The sequence below is a fragment of the Dermacentor andersoni genome, chromosome 10 (genome assembly GCF_023375885.2).
Source record: "Dermacentor andersoni chromosome 10, qqDerAnde1_hic_scaffold, whole genome shotgun sequence".
Classification (NCBI taxonomy): domain Eukaryota; kingdom Metazoa; phylum Arthropoda; class Arachnida; order Ixodida; family Ixodidae; genus Dermacentor; species Dermacentor andersoni.
Window position 1 is genome coordinate 59,799,055 of NC_092823.1, and position 15,175 is coordinate 59,814,229.

The 15,175-nt window shown below is 44.5% G+C and overlaps 1 protein-coding gene across 1 annotated transcript in view; it reads right to left on the reverse strand.

Moving 5' to 3' along the window:
• Positions 1–5,736: 5,736 nt before the first annotated feature.
• The window catches only part of MFS18 (major facilitator superfamily transporter 18), a 29,314-nt gene continuing 19,875 nt past the window's right edge, over positions 5,737–15,175 (reverse strand). The window contains exons 10-13 of the mRNA XM_050190978.3: positions 12,368–12,536; positions 10,702–10,731; positions 8,279–8,435; positions 5,737–5,918 (exon numbers count right to left, since the gene is read on the reverse strand). Coding sequence (XP_050046935.1) covers position 5,918; positions 8,279–8,435; positions 10,702–10,731; positions 12,368–12,536 — 357 coding nt within the window. The 3' untranslated portion in view covers positions 5,737–5,917. The remainder of the gene's footprint in view (positions 5,919–8,278; positions 8,436–10,701; positions 10,732–12,367; positions 12,537–15,175) is intronic.

Here is a 15,175-nt window from a genome sequence, read left to right on the forward strand (position 1 = left end):
AGGTGCTAGAATGCGAACTTGTGCAGAAGCCCGGAGAACAGCGGATGTGATGCGGTAACGAATGTCCTGTGGGAAGTGGTCCCACTTGTGCATTGTTTTTGTGAAAAGGGTTAAAGCGTTGTGAATGCAATTTGTTGCGTGGTTGAGAGAAAGTTACAATTATAGTGACATTGGGAAGTAGAATTTTTTAACATAGTGATATTTTTTTACAATATTTTCCAAGAGCTGGCGAGTTCAAGAAAAACAACTGAAATTTACAAATCCACAACTCTGGCGTCAAAAACGGATATCGCAGTTCTTGAAATGCATTTGTTGGAGCGCTGCAAACGACAAATATCCGTGTTTACAGCTCTCGTAAAATGGTAGTAATGTTTACAACGGTTTGGCAGAAGTCTTACTCGCACATTAGTGCTACATTACATAGCGGTGCACAATGTGTGAATTTTATCCACTACAAATGTCTCAAAGTTGCAGTTTATGAAACTTTAAATGTATGTTCTGTTGCAACATTGTCAACTTCATAAATTGGCTTTTTATTTTTTTTATATTGCAATTTTTGTAAATTAATTGATAGCCCAAATGAAAATAATCAATTCTTAAAGTCAATAGATTGTAACTTTTTCTTTAAATGTGACATACAGCTTATATACACTGCTTAATAAATGATATAGCTAATATACCACAATCACCGCAACTAATTGTATACGTGGATGATGCATATTTTTTAATCTAGTTCCCTATGCAGCGTACAGACAATGGCAAATGCCTACTTAATAAAGCTACATGACTGGTTCGGTGATAATAGTTGCAGCCTCTATTTGTCCAAGTCTAACTATATAATTTTTAGGCCAATAAACATAGTCGTGCATAGTAAAGTCAGAATCTCGTATGGGAATATGGAATTAAAAAGTTGCAAACCAAAAATTATCGCCGTCCGGTGCTATGAAAACCTTTCCTTTAAATGCACATGATGAAACTCTTCATGCATCCGAGTAAAGACTGTTAGCTGCTTTTATGAAGCATCTAAATTCTTGCCCAACTCGTCGAAATTATCTTCTATGGGGGAACTACAGGATCTGGTAATTATTGTTAACTTATCCTCGCACACTTATGGGTTTTGTGCTCCATTAAGGGCTTTTATGGCAGACCATGAGGCCTACCTACGGCACTACTTTTTCAAAAACGCCACACACTAAAAGTGATCGTATACGATTTCGGTTTGCTCAAACATAAAACAAAAATCATTCGTATTCCGCTACTGCAGGTAGCACGTACAGCAAATATGTTTTCCCGCAGGAATGCAAGTGAATCCCCATCACCCATACGAACTATGATAAACAAACATTGAATTATCACGTCCTGACAATCAAACCACCATCTGTTTCATCAAAAATATTTGTCCAGCGAAGAAGAGGGGTTTGAAGGAGGTCATTAAGCAGTTCTTTATTATTAAAGAGAATGAAGATCATCTCTGAAGAACAAGGTATTGCTGCGAGTTGATGTCCTCGGTATATCTTGAACAAATATATTACTTTCGATGAATTAATTTACATTAATACATGATAGATTAATTTTTTTGTGTGCATGAAAGCGTTCTTAACGATAAGCTTCTTTTTCAGTGCATATAGCAAACATACCATTTTTCTTTTGCAGTGCTGAATAATTTTATATATACCAGACTAATTTTATAATGTAATTAAATTATTAGATTTTGTTTGGTGTGTATCACGTTTGTACCACTGCTTTTACTGCTTTTTATTTTGCTTCATGTAGAAGTTAGTGTATCGTGCCAACTATTATATGGGTAACTGAGGCCCAGTCGGGCGTTCCCTCTTTTCCTTGAAAAGAAACGAAGCTTCAAACAAATTCGGTGCAGTGGTATCGGAGCAAATTTTCTCTGTCCCCATGGATTTAGATGGGAACCTGCAAGCTAAACCCAATACTGGTTGAACATAAAAACAGTAAAATTTGATGCAGAGGCTGGGTGCCAGGTGTTGTGCACCGAAATGATGAAAGCCCCGGACTCCTTGTTCCTGCATATTGACTCGATAAGCTTGCTCGTTAAAACAACTCTACAAGAATGTGTTCAGCAAACTTTCATAAGCTTCAATAACTGCTTTCAATAAATTTCCACTTGTCTCTCTAGTTGCGAGTCCCTGTCTAAATAGCAGTGCCAGCTGTGACATGTTGGCATTTTTTCTGTATCTTGTTCCAGTAGTACATTTCAACCAAAATATCAGTGATGCTGCATCTAATGGGATGCACTTATGTGTGGTGTGAATGGGCCATTCTTGTATCATGTCCAAAATGTGAGGTGTGGCTCCTGCACGAGAACATTATACAGGCAGTGAAATAAATGCACAACTGTTAGCTCCCTGTACACACGCCAAATAGCAAAAATCTGTGGCCGACTTGTTTACTGAGTGGCTCTCTTGTAGGCTAGCGTAATAAGAAGCCTGCACTTTCCACACTTGTTTTATCATTCCTTGACCCGGCAACACGTGGGACCTTGTTTCAAATGTACAGTGAACTCTGGCCTCCCATCTAAGAGCAGCAGCAGTTGCTGTGAATGGCTACGTGAAAGAAGGGTCCATTGAACGCCAGTCTTAATATCGAAGGCACCTTTCTTGTATGCAATATCTGCAGCCAACTCTGAGGTCGTGCACTTCCGCCTGTTTAGCAGCTCCAATGCTATGCAGTGCTCGTAGTACAGGTATACGTAAGGTCTGTTTGATTCACACACGGTTCACTGCTCTGCATGAACTGTTTCACGGTGCCCCGCACCACAGCCCTCATTGCCTCGTGCCAAAAACCGCAACCTCACCGTAGCCCACACTTTTGGCACGGTGTAGCCGAGGTGCGTGGTACCACATAGGCCAGATGTTCGGTGACAGCAAATGCTTCAGTGGACATGGAAATGCTCTCCGATCTCTTCGACAGTGCCCAAACGCAGCTGGAATAGTGTCTGGCACATTTATACACGTTTTGGGCACTACTTCAGTGGCACGTTTTTTTTAAAGCTCTCGTCGGATTCTCTTCATTATTCCTGCTATCAGGGACAGAGCAACCGACATTGTTCATGGCCTAGTGCTGTACAAGTGCCTTAGAAGTTTGCAGAAAGCATGAGAAGCGTGTGCCGAGCCAACAAAAATTTTGCAGGCCGTTTGCATTAGGCCACTGAGCGATTCGACCAAGCAGGCAACGCATCCTGCATATAGGCACTTGATTTAAAAGGGCTCGCAACAGCAAGAACTCCCGCGACATGTACACCCAGCGTACGCTCCACCCTGGTGCAGTGCACCACGTGGTAATCAAACGTAACCATAGAGTGAACCACGTAAGCACTTCTTGCTTGCGTAAAACTCTTGAAATGGTCGCTTTGAGCGTCCAGGTGATGAAGTGCGTGCAGAAGATGAGCACTGCCGAGGCAAACCGTGAATTTAAGCTGATGGCTGAAGCAAAACGCAGACCGTCGAAACGGAGGAAGCCAATGCAGTCCGTATCCAAAACGTTTTCCCGAACTGACCCTGCAGTGTGCAGTATCGAGTTACTAGTCAAAACCTACCAAATGTAGGCCACGGTCAGGTGTGCAAGAATTGTTCGTACCCAGCCCGTTGCCGAGAGCTTGTTTTCAAAGTAAAAAGCAATTTTCAATTCCATTCTTCAGTTTCACAACCACGCTCTTGCTCTAGGAAGAGGTAGCACCTTTTGGGGTTCACTTGTGCCCAAATACTAATCTAGGTATCTTGCTTGCCTTTCTTTAATGCTGCATGCCCAGTACCATACTTAAAGGTGATGAACGGCATACCTACAGGTCACAAACAGCATGCATTTTATCAGTGTGTATCATAGCATTCTAGACAAAAGTAGCGTGTGCAGTTTCTTCAAAAAGGGAAATGCAAGCAACATAGATTACGATTATTGTTCTAGAACAAGGAAACGCGCCAAAGGGTGCAAACCTGTTTTTTTTTTTCTTTTAGACTGCTCGTCTTGTGCGACTACGAGAGACGGGCACATGAGAATAACATAACACTTAAACCTTGACATAGCGAACTTGAATGCAACTAAATTCTCGATATAACGAAGCAGTCACCTTTTTATAACATCCTGTCTGTAGAACACCATGTATTTAGAACCTCAATGTAACGAAGTGGTGGCATGCCATTTCAATATAACGAAATTTCACCGCCACTGCGAAGTAATGCCGAAACAATAAAAGGAAACTTCTGTGGTCGCAGATGGTCGAATGGTTGCGGCCATTTCCAAACGCACCTCTCAAATTGTGCTCTGCGCGACCACGTCGACAAGTGGAGCCACGGCATGTTCCTATAAAGTCCAAGTGCCATAAGCTATCAAGCTCCGCGTACTGTGTGCTTTAGGTGCGAGTGAGTGTGCCGAGGGTGAGACAAGATGGTGGTTTGACGAGTGCCGCCTCCCCGCGTGAGGAGAGGGGAGCGAGCTTGCGGTAACGCGATCAAGCGCGCGCGAGGAGACGGGGGTAAGTTGGCGCGCGTCTCAGCCGTGGCTGCGCATGGTTGTACGCGCGGCTGAGCGCATACCCAACCGCGCACCCTGCTTTAGAGGTAACGTGCCGTGTAGGTAACAGCGGGCGCGCTGAGACGGCGTGTCACTATGTAAACTGTCTCGCTGCGCGTTTAGCATTGGAGGTTGCGTAATCTCAAGTTTCGCAACCGCTGGAGCGAGCAGCAGACGAAGCCAGCAGCGGGGAGCGTGCGGGCCGCGCTATCGGCCGCGGGGGTGGAGTGCAGGAGTGTGGCTGGCTTTGCTCAATTCGTACTGTGGGGAAGATATCGTAGACGTAACGTGCCATGAAACTATTATTCGTCGCTGACTCCCAAATTTATCAAAATGGATTGTTTTCGTATTCATATTTGCTTTATGCGATTGCCCGATAATTTAGAAAATTCTGTGGCCCCTTTCCGTGTAAGAAAAATTGATCGGTGACTGTACTTATTTGCATAAAAGGTCAAATTCCGATATAACGAAGCAAATTGCCGATTTTACCGACTTCGTTACATAGACGTTTAACTAACTAGTGGTGTGCTACTACCTGTTGGTCCGGGGTTGTGTGCTGTGGCACGAAGGTTACTGAATGGTGAACTGTCGACGAATCGGGCTGATAACGGTGAGTGCTGGACTGAACGCTACAGTTTTGTGGATGCGCAAAGGTGCCGCACGTCAGTCTACGGCTTTGCGTGACGTGCCGCAATCGGCATGCCAACAGCGGAGCGACTGCTGCTTGGAGGAAACGAGAACACTGGCTACAAGTCTCGCTCGTCCTGCACCTTAAGCATCATGTGCTAACTGGCTCAATAACAAACTCTTCTTAAACATGGCTGTAGGCTATCATTCGGTGCCATAGTTGAAGGCGTAGACGCAGCCACGTCTTTCGAGGTGGCGCAGCCAGGGGTGCATGGTGAACATGTTCCCCCGTCCCACCCACACCCCGGGCAAAATTTCTGGACACTACACCGACCTTATCTCACCATGGGAAGCGTGATAGACTGGCGGCGCCGCACAAAAAATTTCTGCGGCAAGGTAGGCCCAAGAATTGTTTGCTGAAATCAGCACAAATTTTGCGAAGACCCTTGTCAGATGCCACCACCCTCGACTGCATTTACAACACTTCCTTGACGTCTGCGACATATGAAATTTGCAAGCGGTACGCCATGCTGTTTAACAGCGGTTGCGCAACACTCGCCCGGGTGCAGCACGTTGTTTTTTGTCATCTTTAATAAAAGTTTCTTCGGCATGATGCAGAAACAGGCAATAAGGCACATGCTTCTGGCTCTTGTCCTCAAAACGAGAGAGAAAAGAAAAAGGACTGAAAGACGCTTGTACTTTGGTGGTGACTAGAAATCAGGCGATGGTGGGTGGACTCATCTTCGACAGCAGGTCTGAAAAATGGAAAAGACAAAAAAGGCATTTTACAAATTTGTCGACAGTTTTTACAGGGCCCCTCTCACCAAGTCTGGCCATTTTGAGCTTAGAAGCGCAGATACAATGCACGTTAACGATCGTGCTTGCTAAATATTACTTACCTACGCGCTGCGGAAAGATCTGAAATTTCAAACCGAACGCCATTTGCGCTTCTCCTCGTGGCCACCGTGCTCCAAGACGGAGGGTGACGTACACTTGCTAGTGCCTCTACGCACATGTGTTTGCGCTGTGACGTCGCTCGTAGTGACACCTGACCTCGAGAATTATTCAAGGCAACATCTCTTATTTCTGTAATCTGTTGCTTGAATAGATACATTAAAGTTAAGAGAAATAATAAAACACACAAACCAAATGTCTGCATGTTTTCGTTTTACTTCGCACCGCAGCAAGAGAGATGCACTTCTGTTTCGTCTGCTTGTTCCCACGTTGTGAAGTCACGCGCGCAGACACTGAAAATACCTCTTTTTCTACCATGTTCCAATGCAGGATCATGCTCTGTGATGCGCTTGTGTCTGCCTCGGTATTTGTGTAGCGCTGACTTACCGCTATTCAGGTGTCTTCGTGCACAGCGCGCAACATTGTGCGCTGTGCGAAACAAGACAACAGCTCGCACGAGACGCCGTCAGCGCAAGTGTGCCACACTACAAAAATGTGAGGAGAAAAAAAAATGAAGCCGGGGCTCGTGACGGATATGTCGTGCGTTTCTCGAGGTCTGGTATAGGAAAACGCAGGGAAGGAATTTCATTTGCGGAGGCTCGACGGGACAAGTGGAGAGAGTGTATCTTTTGGCATTGGAGCTCGCCTGCTGAAATCCTGAGTTCGCGGCACTGAAATATTTCTGTCTTGGCTATTAGTGAATCAATTTGAAAAATTGTTACGGCAGAACACTCCCTAGAGGACACGTAAAAACTTTCAGTGTATAACCAAAATTTGCTATGGGGCCCGGTGAGGGACCCTTTAAGGTGAAGCTTTCTTTTTCTGCTTTCTATGCTGACACTTTCTTAGGGCTTGTTTGGGCCCGTCCTTGCCAATGCACCCACCAATTTCGCAAAATTTGTGTCCTCTCAAAAAGCCGCTGCATTTTTTTTGCGGAGCCCAATAAACATTACTGCTTTACAGGGCGAAAAGCTGGTACTGAATCGCAACGTTTATGTATCATGTTCGTTTGCTGATTGCTGCGTTGAGCAAAGCCATTGGCCACATGTGGGAGGCCCAATGTAGACCTATCACCGTAAATATTAAATGCATGAGAATGATACAGGTGGCTGATGCAAATGCAGTCACGAGTTGTACTTAGATGTATCGGAGTGCCTTGTTTAGTTGGTTGTACACGAGTACCGTTACGTTTCAGTTCACATGGCAAGCAATGAGATGGCGAATATATCTTTTTTTTTATTCATGTTTTCAATCTGTGGACACAGTAAACCAGTGCAGCCGAAATAGAAAATAAAACATGTCGAAATCGTTCCACAGTTGGCAGCACCGCGTTGGCTTGCACAAGCAAAAAAAAGGCTCGTAGCAGGCTGGTTGCCAGACATTTCTAATAGCGTTGCTTCACTTTGCATAAATTACAATAGGCCTGTTGGATCTGCATAATTTTTTTTCATGGCATCAGTCGTTTCCTTAATGTGATTATCTTTAGATATTGCTGCTTTACGGGGTAAAAAGGCAATGACGAAGCACAAAGCTTGTATGTATGATGCTGATTTACCAGCAGCAGTGATTGCTGCGTTCAGCAACACCATTGGCTTCATATAGGATGCTAATGTAGACATACCATAGTAATTTCAAGTCTATTAGACTTGAAATGCACGAGAATGATTCCAGTGACTGACGCAAATGTTTCATAACGATTGGTGCTAACATGTTTCGGAGTTGCATTGGGCTGGCTATACATGAGCACTCGTTAAGCTTTAGTTCCCACGGCAAGTGATCAGATAGGATATTTTCCCATTCACACTGGCAATTCACAGATGATGGTTCTCTTCGTTGAGCGAAAACATTTGCGCAGCCAAGAGAAATTTCAGCATACCATAGTTACCGCTGCACCGAAAAGCTACATAGTAGTTCTTTGACGATCTTGTACGAGCTGAGATCACGTAAATTTCATGACGAACAAGCCAAAACATGTCCAAATCATTGCGCAGTGCGCGACGGCAACACATTCAAGGAATGCACCACCGGCTCGCACAGCCCAGAGAGGAGGAAAGACTCGCCATTTGCCCATTCCTCCTTGCCTGATGAAAAGGTCTACAAATTGCTATCGCCATGAAACGCAATCACAGAGGTGGAAGAAGAGGCTGGCAAGAACTCTTACCATAGGCTGGGCTGCCCGGCAAAGATGGGCTGCCCGCGGCCGAAGGCCAGGAAGGCCGCGCACCCGACCAGGTTGAGCAGCGACGTCAGGTAGAAGATGAGCGACCAGCTACGAGTCGCATCTACCACGTAGCCCGCCAGATACACGCCCAAGAAGCCTGCGACATGGTGGGAGGCAGGCCTGGTTAAGGAATGCGCTTGCCTGGGCTACAGCATAAGTTTTTTTCTAATTAAATTGCTACAGGCAACTCTGGTGATACCATGAGAATGATGGTGAGTGCACGAATTTGACGGTCCTTAGTGCTTCTGGCTTTATTTGTGCCGTTACTAGCCTACCTAAATTTCCAAGCAATAGTGGTTGTGTTCCAATACTTGTCGTAGACGGCTAAATAAACCGCAGAGCAGACAGCGGCCATCTTAAATCTCGTTCCAATCCTCACAAAACCGGCAGGAAAAGACCTATCTGTGAAGACAGCATTGAAGCAAGAAACCATGAAGGCTACTTTGCTGTCTAAACAAGGCGGTGGATAAGCATAACACTTAAAAAATCGTTGCGGAGGTCAGCTGCTCATAAAAAAACGGTCATGCTTTCTTATGCACTTAATGTAAATAACATGGTGTTTTTCATAGGTTCGCATGCGCAAATATATGCTCACCTCATATATGCCAGAATGAAGCAATGGAAATGAAGGGGAAAAACACATGAAGGGTGATAGCGTGTCAACAGCGCAAAAGTTCTCTAAAAATTCAAGCGTGGATCGGGAAGTACAACGGCTGAGGTGGTCCCTTACATCTATAAACTTGCCCAGAATCTTAAGAAGGTGGCATGTAGGCATGGCATGTAGGCACATTGTTTCTCTGCCCCAAATAAGCTGGGAAAATTGTGCCCCGTATCTGCAACGCCAGAAAACGTGGATGCCAGAAGAACCACGACCCGCCGTTTGTTAAATGTTCCACTGGGGTGGTGTGTATTGCATTCCCATGTCGTGGGATGTTTTACGTTGCCGAAACTGGTCGCTGTGTCAATGACCGTATAGGGGAACACGCTCAAAAACTGAGAAGACTAGATCATAAATATGCAGATTTAGTTGCGCACGTTAGCAAGTGCACGGATTGTGTGGCCCGGTTGAAAGAGACGACGATTCTAGGTAAGAGCAGTGACAAGAGCGCGCGCATCAGTTTAGAAGCCTGCCACATTAAAAAATTAGGTAGCAAGCGCTTTAGCACTCCTTGCCTCGCTCTCTTTGACACGGAATTTCATCTTCTGGATGCGGCTGTTGCGGGTTCTGATTGCAAAGAAAAAGGAAATAATTGTTTGCGTTTTGTTGCGCATGCTTGGCTGTATTGCGCTTCCGTTGTTGACACGCTATCACCCTTCACTTGTTTTTGCCCTTCATTTCCATTGCTTCATTCCGGCATATATAAGGTGTGCTATTCTTGCCAGTAAAACCAGTTGTTAGTCAGCGCTTGTGTGTAGGTGTCTCTCTTCTTGTAGTTGCCTGTTTGCGCTGTTACCCATATGTTTCAAGATGAACGAACTCGCCCAAAAAGAAGTATTGATGAGTCTTCAAATAAAAGAACTTAGCATTTTTGAGTGGATCAATGGAGAGGAGCATTTGGCTTTCTTTTGAAGTTAAACATCTTGAATAAGTGTACGGTAGCGCAATGAAAAGACAGTACAAAAGAAGACATACAGGGACACGCACGTTAGGTTCGTTCAAGATGCATTACCAACAAGCCCACATTGCAACCCTCGTTAAAAATCTGCCTTGAAACTTTACCAATTTCTCTTCAACCACTGTAGTTGGACAACCAAATTTTGCTTACAGTATACAGGGTGGTTCAACAAACACTATCAAAAATGTTTAAAAATTGCCTGTGACAGATAGCACAATTCTATTCCATGAGCTAGCCTACAAAAATATTAAAATGCATAATCAACGAATTAACGAAAACTTGCTAATTAGCTTTTTACCTAATTACCTGAATGCACATTCTTTTTTATGCCTTGGTTTGTGGTCGCCATTTTCCAGTGTGCTGTACGTGTGGCATTTCTAATGCATTAGATTGAACTGAAGATGACTTTCTGTGGTCGGTAGACAGCGAAAAGGAGGTGTCGCCGGACTCTGGTCGCCGCCAAGATTCGGTGTTTGCGTGTCTGTGTGCCTTTGTGTGTTCCACAAAATTGTTTCAACACAGTACGTGTCGACTCAGATTTCGTTGCTTGATGTGCGCGGCAGAATCGGCACCAAGTTAATTGTTTTTAATATTTGGACAGTAATATAACTTAGCATTACAATCGGGGGCGTGGTAGAGTCGTGCAAACACGGCACTTTCCCAAGTGCTTCCACTATCTCTTGCATGCAAACATGCATCACCAGCTGCTGGCATATAAATTGTTCAAAAGATACACAATGCACATACCTGGTATGGCTCCAATTGTGTTCATCAGGCCTGCATCAGTGAAGAAGAGGAAAACGTTTTGAAGGGCCAGTTGTTTCATAATTATCTAAATAAATTACTGTTCAAGTGCAAGATTTGGGGACACCACACAAGATGACACAGCAGTACCGGCCGTTGTAGCTAAATAAGCCTGCTATGGCACAGGCTGGAGTGTATTATTTTAAGTTTTCGTTGCCCCACAAGAGAAGTCGACCCAACTAAATGTCGCCAAGAATTATGGAATAACAGAGGGCTTTACGAAAATGGAGCTTACTGTATGTTGATGTGCGCTGTCCACGCTAGTCCTGAGCGAAAATAACTTGTGCAAAAATAACTATTTAATTATTAAAAAGCTTACCATATTTTCTGGGCTATCAGTCACATCTTTGTATAAGTTGCACCCCGCACTTTTCCCTAGTGTCAAAAGAAAAATTTGGTATATAATGCACACCGGAACACCAGACGCACCTATTTTAACTCGGGTCGGCATGATGAAACGTGATCATGCACACTTGTACACTCATCGCAATATGCCGTACTCACCCATATCGGGGCACTGAATTTCCATATAAAAAATTTTTGCAAGCCGCAAGTTCTAGCTAAAAAAAAAAAACTTCAACCAACACTCATCTTAGGTGCCAAGGGAAATAACATGTATTGAGAGCATGATGCAACATACTGAGAGCACGACGGAAGCCACCATGGGTATGAATACGCTTAAATATGAAGCAGTGGTGACTATGCACTTCATCCAAGGAACAAAGGACTCGGCTTATTTCACTCTCATGTAGTGTGCTTCCACAGAAGCAATGCCATCACATGCAAGAAGCAGACGACACAAAGTGACGTGTGTCGTCTGCGTCTGCATCATTTCTGTGCTCTTCCACATTAATTAACTTCATTGCTGTGGTGATCATAATCATCCTGCTTTTTTATGTCCACTGCTAGCCTCTCCCAGCGATCTCCAATTACCCTTGTCTTGCGCCAGCTGACCCTCATCTTATGCCGGTAACCTTCCCAATTTCCTCGCATCACCTAATCCACGGTGACACTCGACTGTTTCTCTTCTCTTGCCACTCATTTTGTTACCCTTATATCACACTAGTTACGTGCTCTATGCAACATATGGCCTGCCCAGCTCCACTTGTCTCTTTGGCAAGAATTTCATGAACCACTGTGTTTCCTGCAAATATTACTAGAGGGAACTAGAATGCCAGTGTCAATGGGAGCAGCGAGTACAACAGTTAAGCCAGAACAGGCACGACAGTGCATGACTGTGCCTAAACTTGGTCCACCTGGCTTCAAACTGCTCTGTGGGACATTGCAAATCGATCACATTGAACCCAATATTGCGTTACAAAGGCAGAGATTTACCACTGATCATGCATTCACGGCAAAACTTATCGCCTTCGTGCGATAAACCTGACTTCTTCAAAATTTAGAAATAGTATAAAACTTAACAAACAGTGCTACGTGAACCGCTGTATGCTACTAAGAGTGACGACGGGACAAATCCCTTTGTGCTACCAATCGTTACTATGGTAGCTGAACAATCGCAATGCTCCGTGAGGTAATCTTTTGCAAGAAATCGTTATCGTTCATTTCCAAATGTGCGGCGACTTCTGCGGCTCCCTCTTTCGTCGCTCACCAAAGACGGACCCTGCGTGGAGCGGCGCGATGTCCTGCGGGTTGATGAAGACGCCGCTGTTGTGGAAGCCCGAGCAGGCGACGGCCAGCGAGATGCACAGCAGCGCCCAGGTGTAGCTGCACCATGGCACCAGGGGCAGCAGCAGCGCCTTGCTCAGCTGGCACAGAGCCTGCGCCCCAAAAGGTGGGCATCCCTCGAAATAAGTCTGGGCGGGCTCTCCGGTAACCATAACAACCTAATCGTGGGGGTTTTAATGTCCCAGAGGAACTAACTCGAGGGGGGGGGGGGCTCCAAATTACCATATTCCCTCGATCCTTAGGGAGCACTTTTTGGCCAGTAATTTAACTAAACTATGACACGCACTCTGGAATGAAGCGTAAAACCCAAACTGTAATAGGTAGTGCCCAAATACCCCCTTGCCCCAACTGGCTCCCAATCTCGAGTAGCGACGAGTGACTGCCAGTCCACCATGGCTTGAAAGCGAAGAGTTTTCTTTTGCACAGTGAGAACGAATCTCCATTTCTCTCCATGAAAATCTGGTGAGGCAACAATCAAGGGTACTGCATTTTGCATTTTTTTTTCAAGTTTACAAATTGGGATGCATGTTACAACCCAGGGTACTGCATTGTTTTATTTCTGGCTGTGAAGAATAATTGGCTGTCGTGTTACAATTGAGGATGCCATAGAACAGATTAAATACAATAATTTTGACCGCCTGGGGTTCTTTGATGTGTGCCTAAATCTGCGTAACCAAGCATTTCTCTTGAGCATGGGCTTTGAAACCTTTGACACATTTGGTTGTGGCAGCCACATAACGACGAGAGCAGAATGCAAAAAAACTTGCGTACTGGCTCTAAGTCTGGTGAACGATAAAGAATCTCGGGTGGTCAACAATCACTTGGAGTCCGTCATTAGGTGTCTCTGAGCCCCTGTGTTCTCTGAGATGCCAAATCCAATAAATAAATAAATAAATAAATAAATAAATAAATAAATAAATTTGCACTAACCCTGATTTGCATATGGCAGCTGTCGCACAGTTTTTCACTTTGAAACGTTGTCTTGTATTTTATTGTGTATGTACATCAAAGTTTTTTCTTTTTCAATCAAATTTGGCCACTCAATCAATCAAATAACCAAGAAATGATGGTGCTGGCCTAAAGTGGAATTCATGATGGTGTTTCATGGGAACAGCACACTCGCACAATACTGCAGCGTCGAAAAACAGGACAGCAAGAGGAGATGCACGAAGGTGCAGCACTGTACATGGTTGTTGCATCCCTTCTCCTAATTTCTAGCAATGCTAATTTACATTTGCTGGCCAACTAATGGAGGCACCAGTCATTGCTAAAAATGAAGACAAGGTGTTAACTCCACATGCTGGGGCTCGTTGCTTGCACACGGTTAAATCAACGAGAGCCACTTCTACACTTTTACCTGTCGTAAGACAACGAGCAAACTGCGCTCGTCCTGCGACGCAGATCAACACCAAAACCATTGCAGGCCTTTCTGAGCAGCCGATCTACCAACTGTCCTAACCAGCAGGCTAGCCAATGGTAGGATGATGGCGAATTAATGCCAAATTCCAGGAGTACACTCCATTCCGTATTAATTGGGCAACGCTGTGCAAGCTACGGAGGTACTAGCAACGTCATTCAACATCTCATTCCGTGCGTTTCGAAGGGGAGTTTTTATTTTTATCCATGACTTTCTTTGTGGAATAACTACTTTGTATATCGCTACTACAACTTGTGGATAGAGGTTCAGGGGAAATCAGGCGCTACTAGTGCATTTTTGCGCTGCCAGCGTTATGCAACGTATATACTACATTATATATACGTTATACGTATTTATACTACGTTTCGGTCACGAGCGCACGTCAAGCAACGTGGCTGCTGGTTGCAGAAATGTTTCTCCAGCCTTTGTACTGTTGCCCGCTACATACGAGACAAAGTGAAGGACCTATTGCATACACAAACAAGTTCTGTGGAACTTCAGCTGGCTCCTTCATCTGCAAACTATTTTTCCTCACCGCAGTGGAGGACGATTGTACAAGTCATCTTTCTGTCATATCGCTGAGAAGGGGATGGTTCGACTTCATGCGACTTCTTTCTTTCTTTTTTAAATGTCATTTTTTCTGTTTTGTAATGATAATGGATCAGTCCTGCTTTTCAGTATATTTGTGCAAATGCTGATAAAACTTAGTCGACAGTCAGAATGCTGTGAAAGGAGAACAATGGTCATCCACCCAACTGTAACGCAAAGCTACAAACGCTAATCAGGAGCGGCAGCTAACCAGGAGGCTAGCAGACCTGCAATCTGCTAGCCTCCTCGTTAGCTCCAACAATGGAGGGACCACCCCGGAAAGACGTTGGTCCCGCATTTGCTTTCAAGTCCAGGACGAACTTTTTTTGAACTATGATGCTTTCTTTTTGAGAAACCTTTTGCTTAGCAGCTTCATGCTACAATCGGGCGGATGACAGCTTTTTCTCTTCTGTGAATCTTCCTAGACCTTGTCGGCTTCCACAGAACCGATTTGCCCCGTCCGAATATTGTCTCGTCCCTTTTGTGTTCTGTTCATTTCCTTGCGTTGCTGTTACATCACAAAAGCATAGTGACTTGCACAAGTTTCAGCGATTAAAGAATGAAATTCTGCAGCAAAGATGACACACAAATAAGGAAGGTAGCGGATGATGCAAGTGCTTGAATCTGTTTGATAATTACCCATTCTTTATGCAACAAGAAAACACTTTTGCTCGAATTAAGCATCTTCCCTATCTCCAAAAGGTTTCTAGAGATTACAAAAAAAGA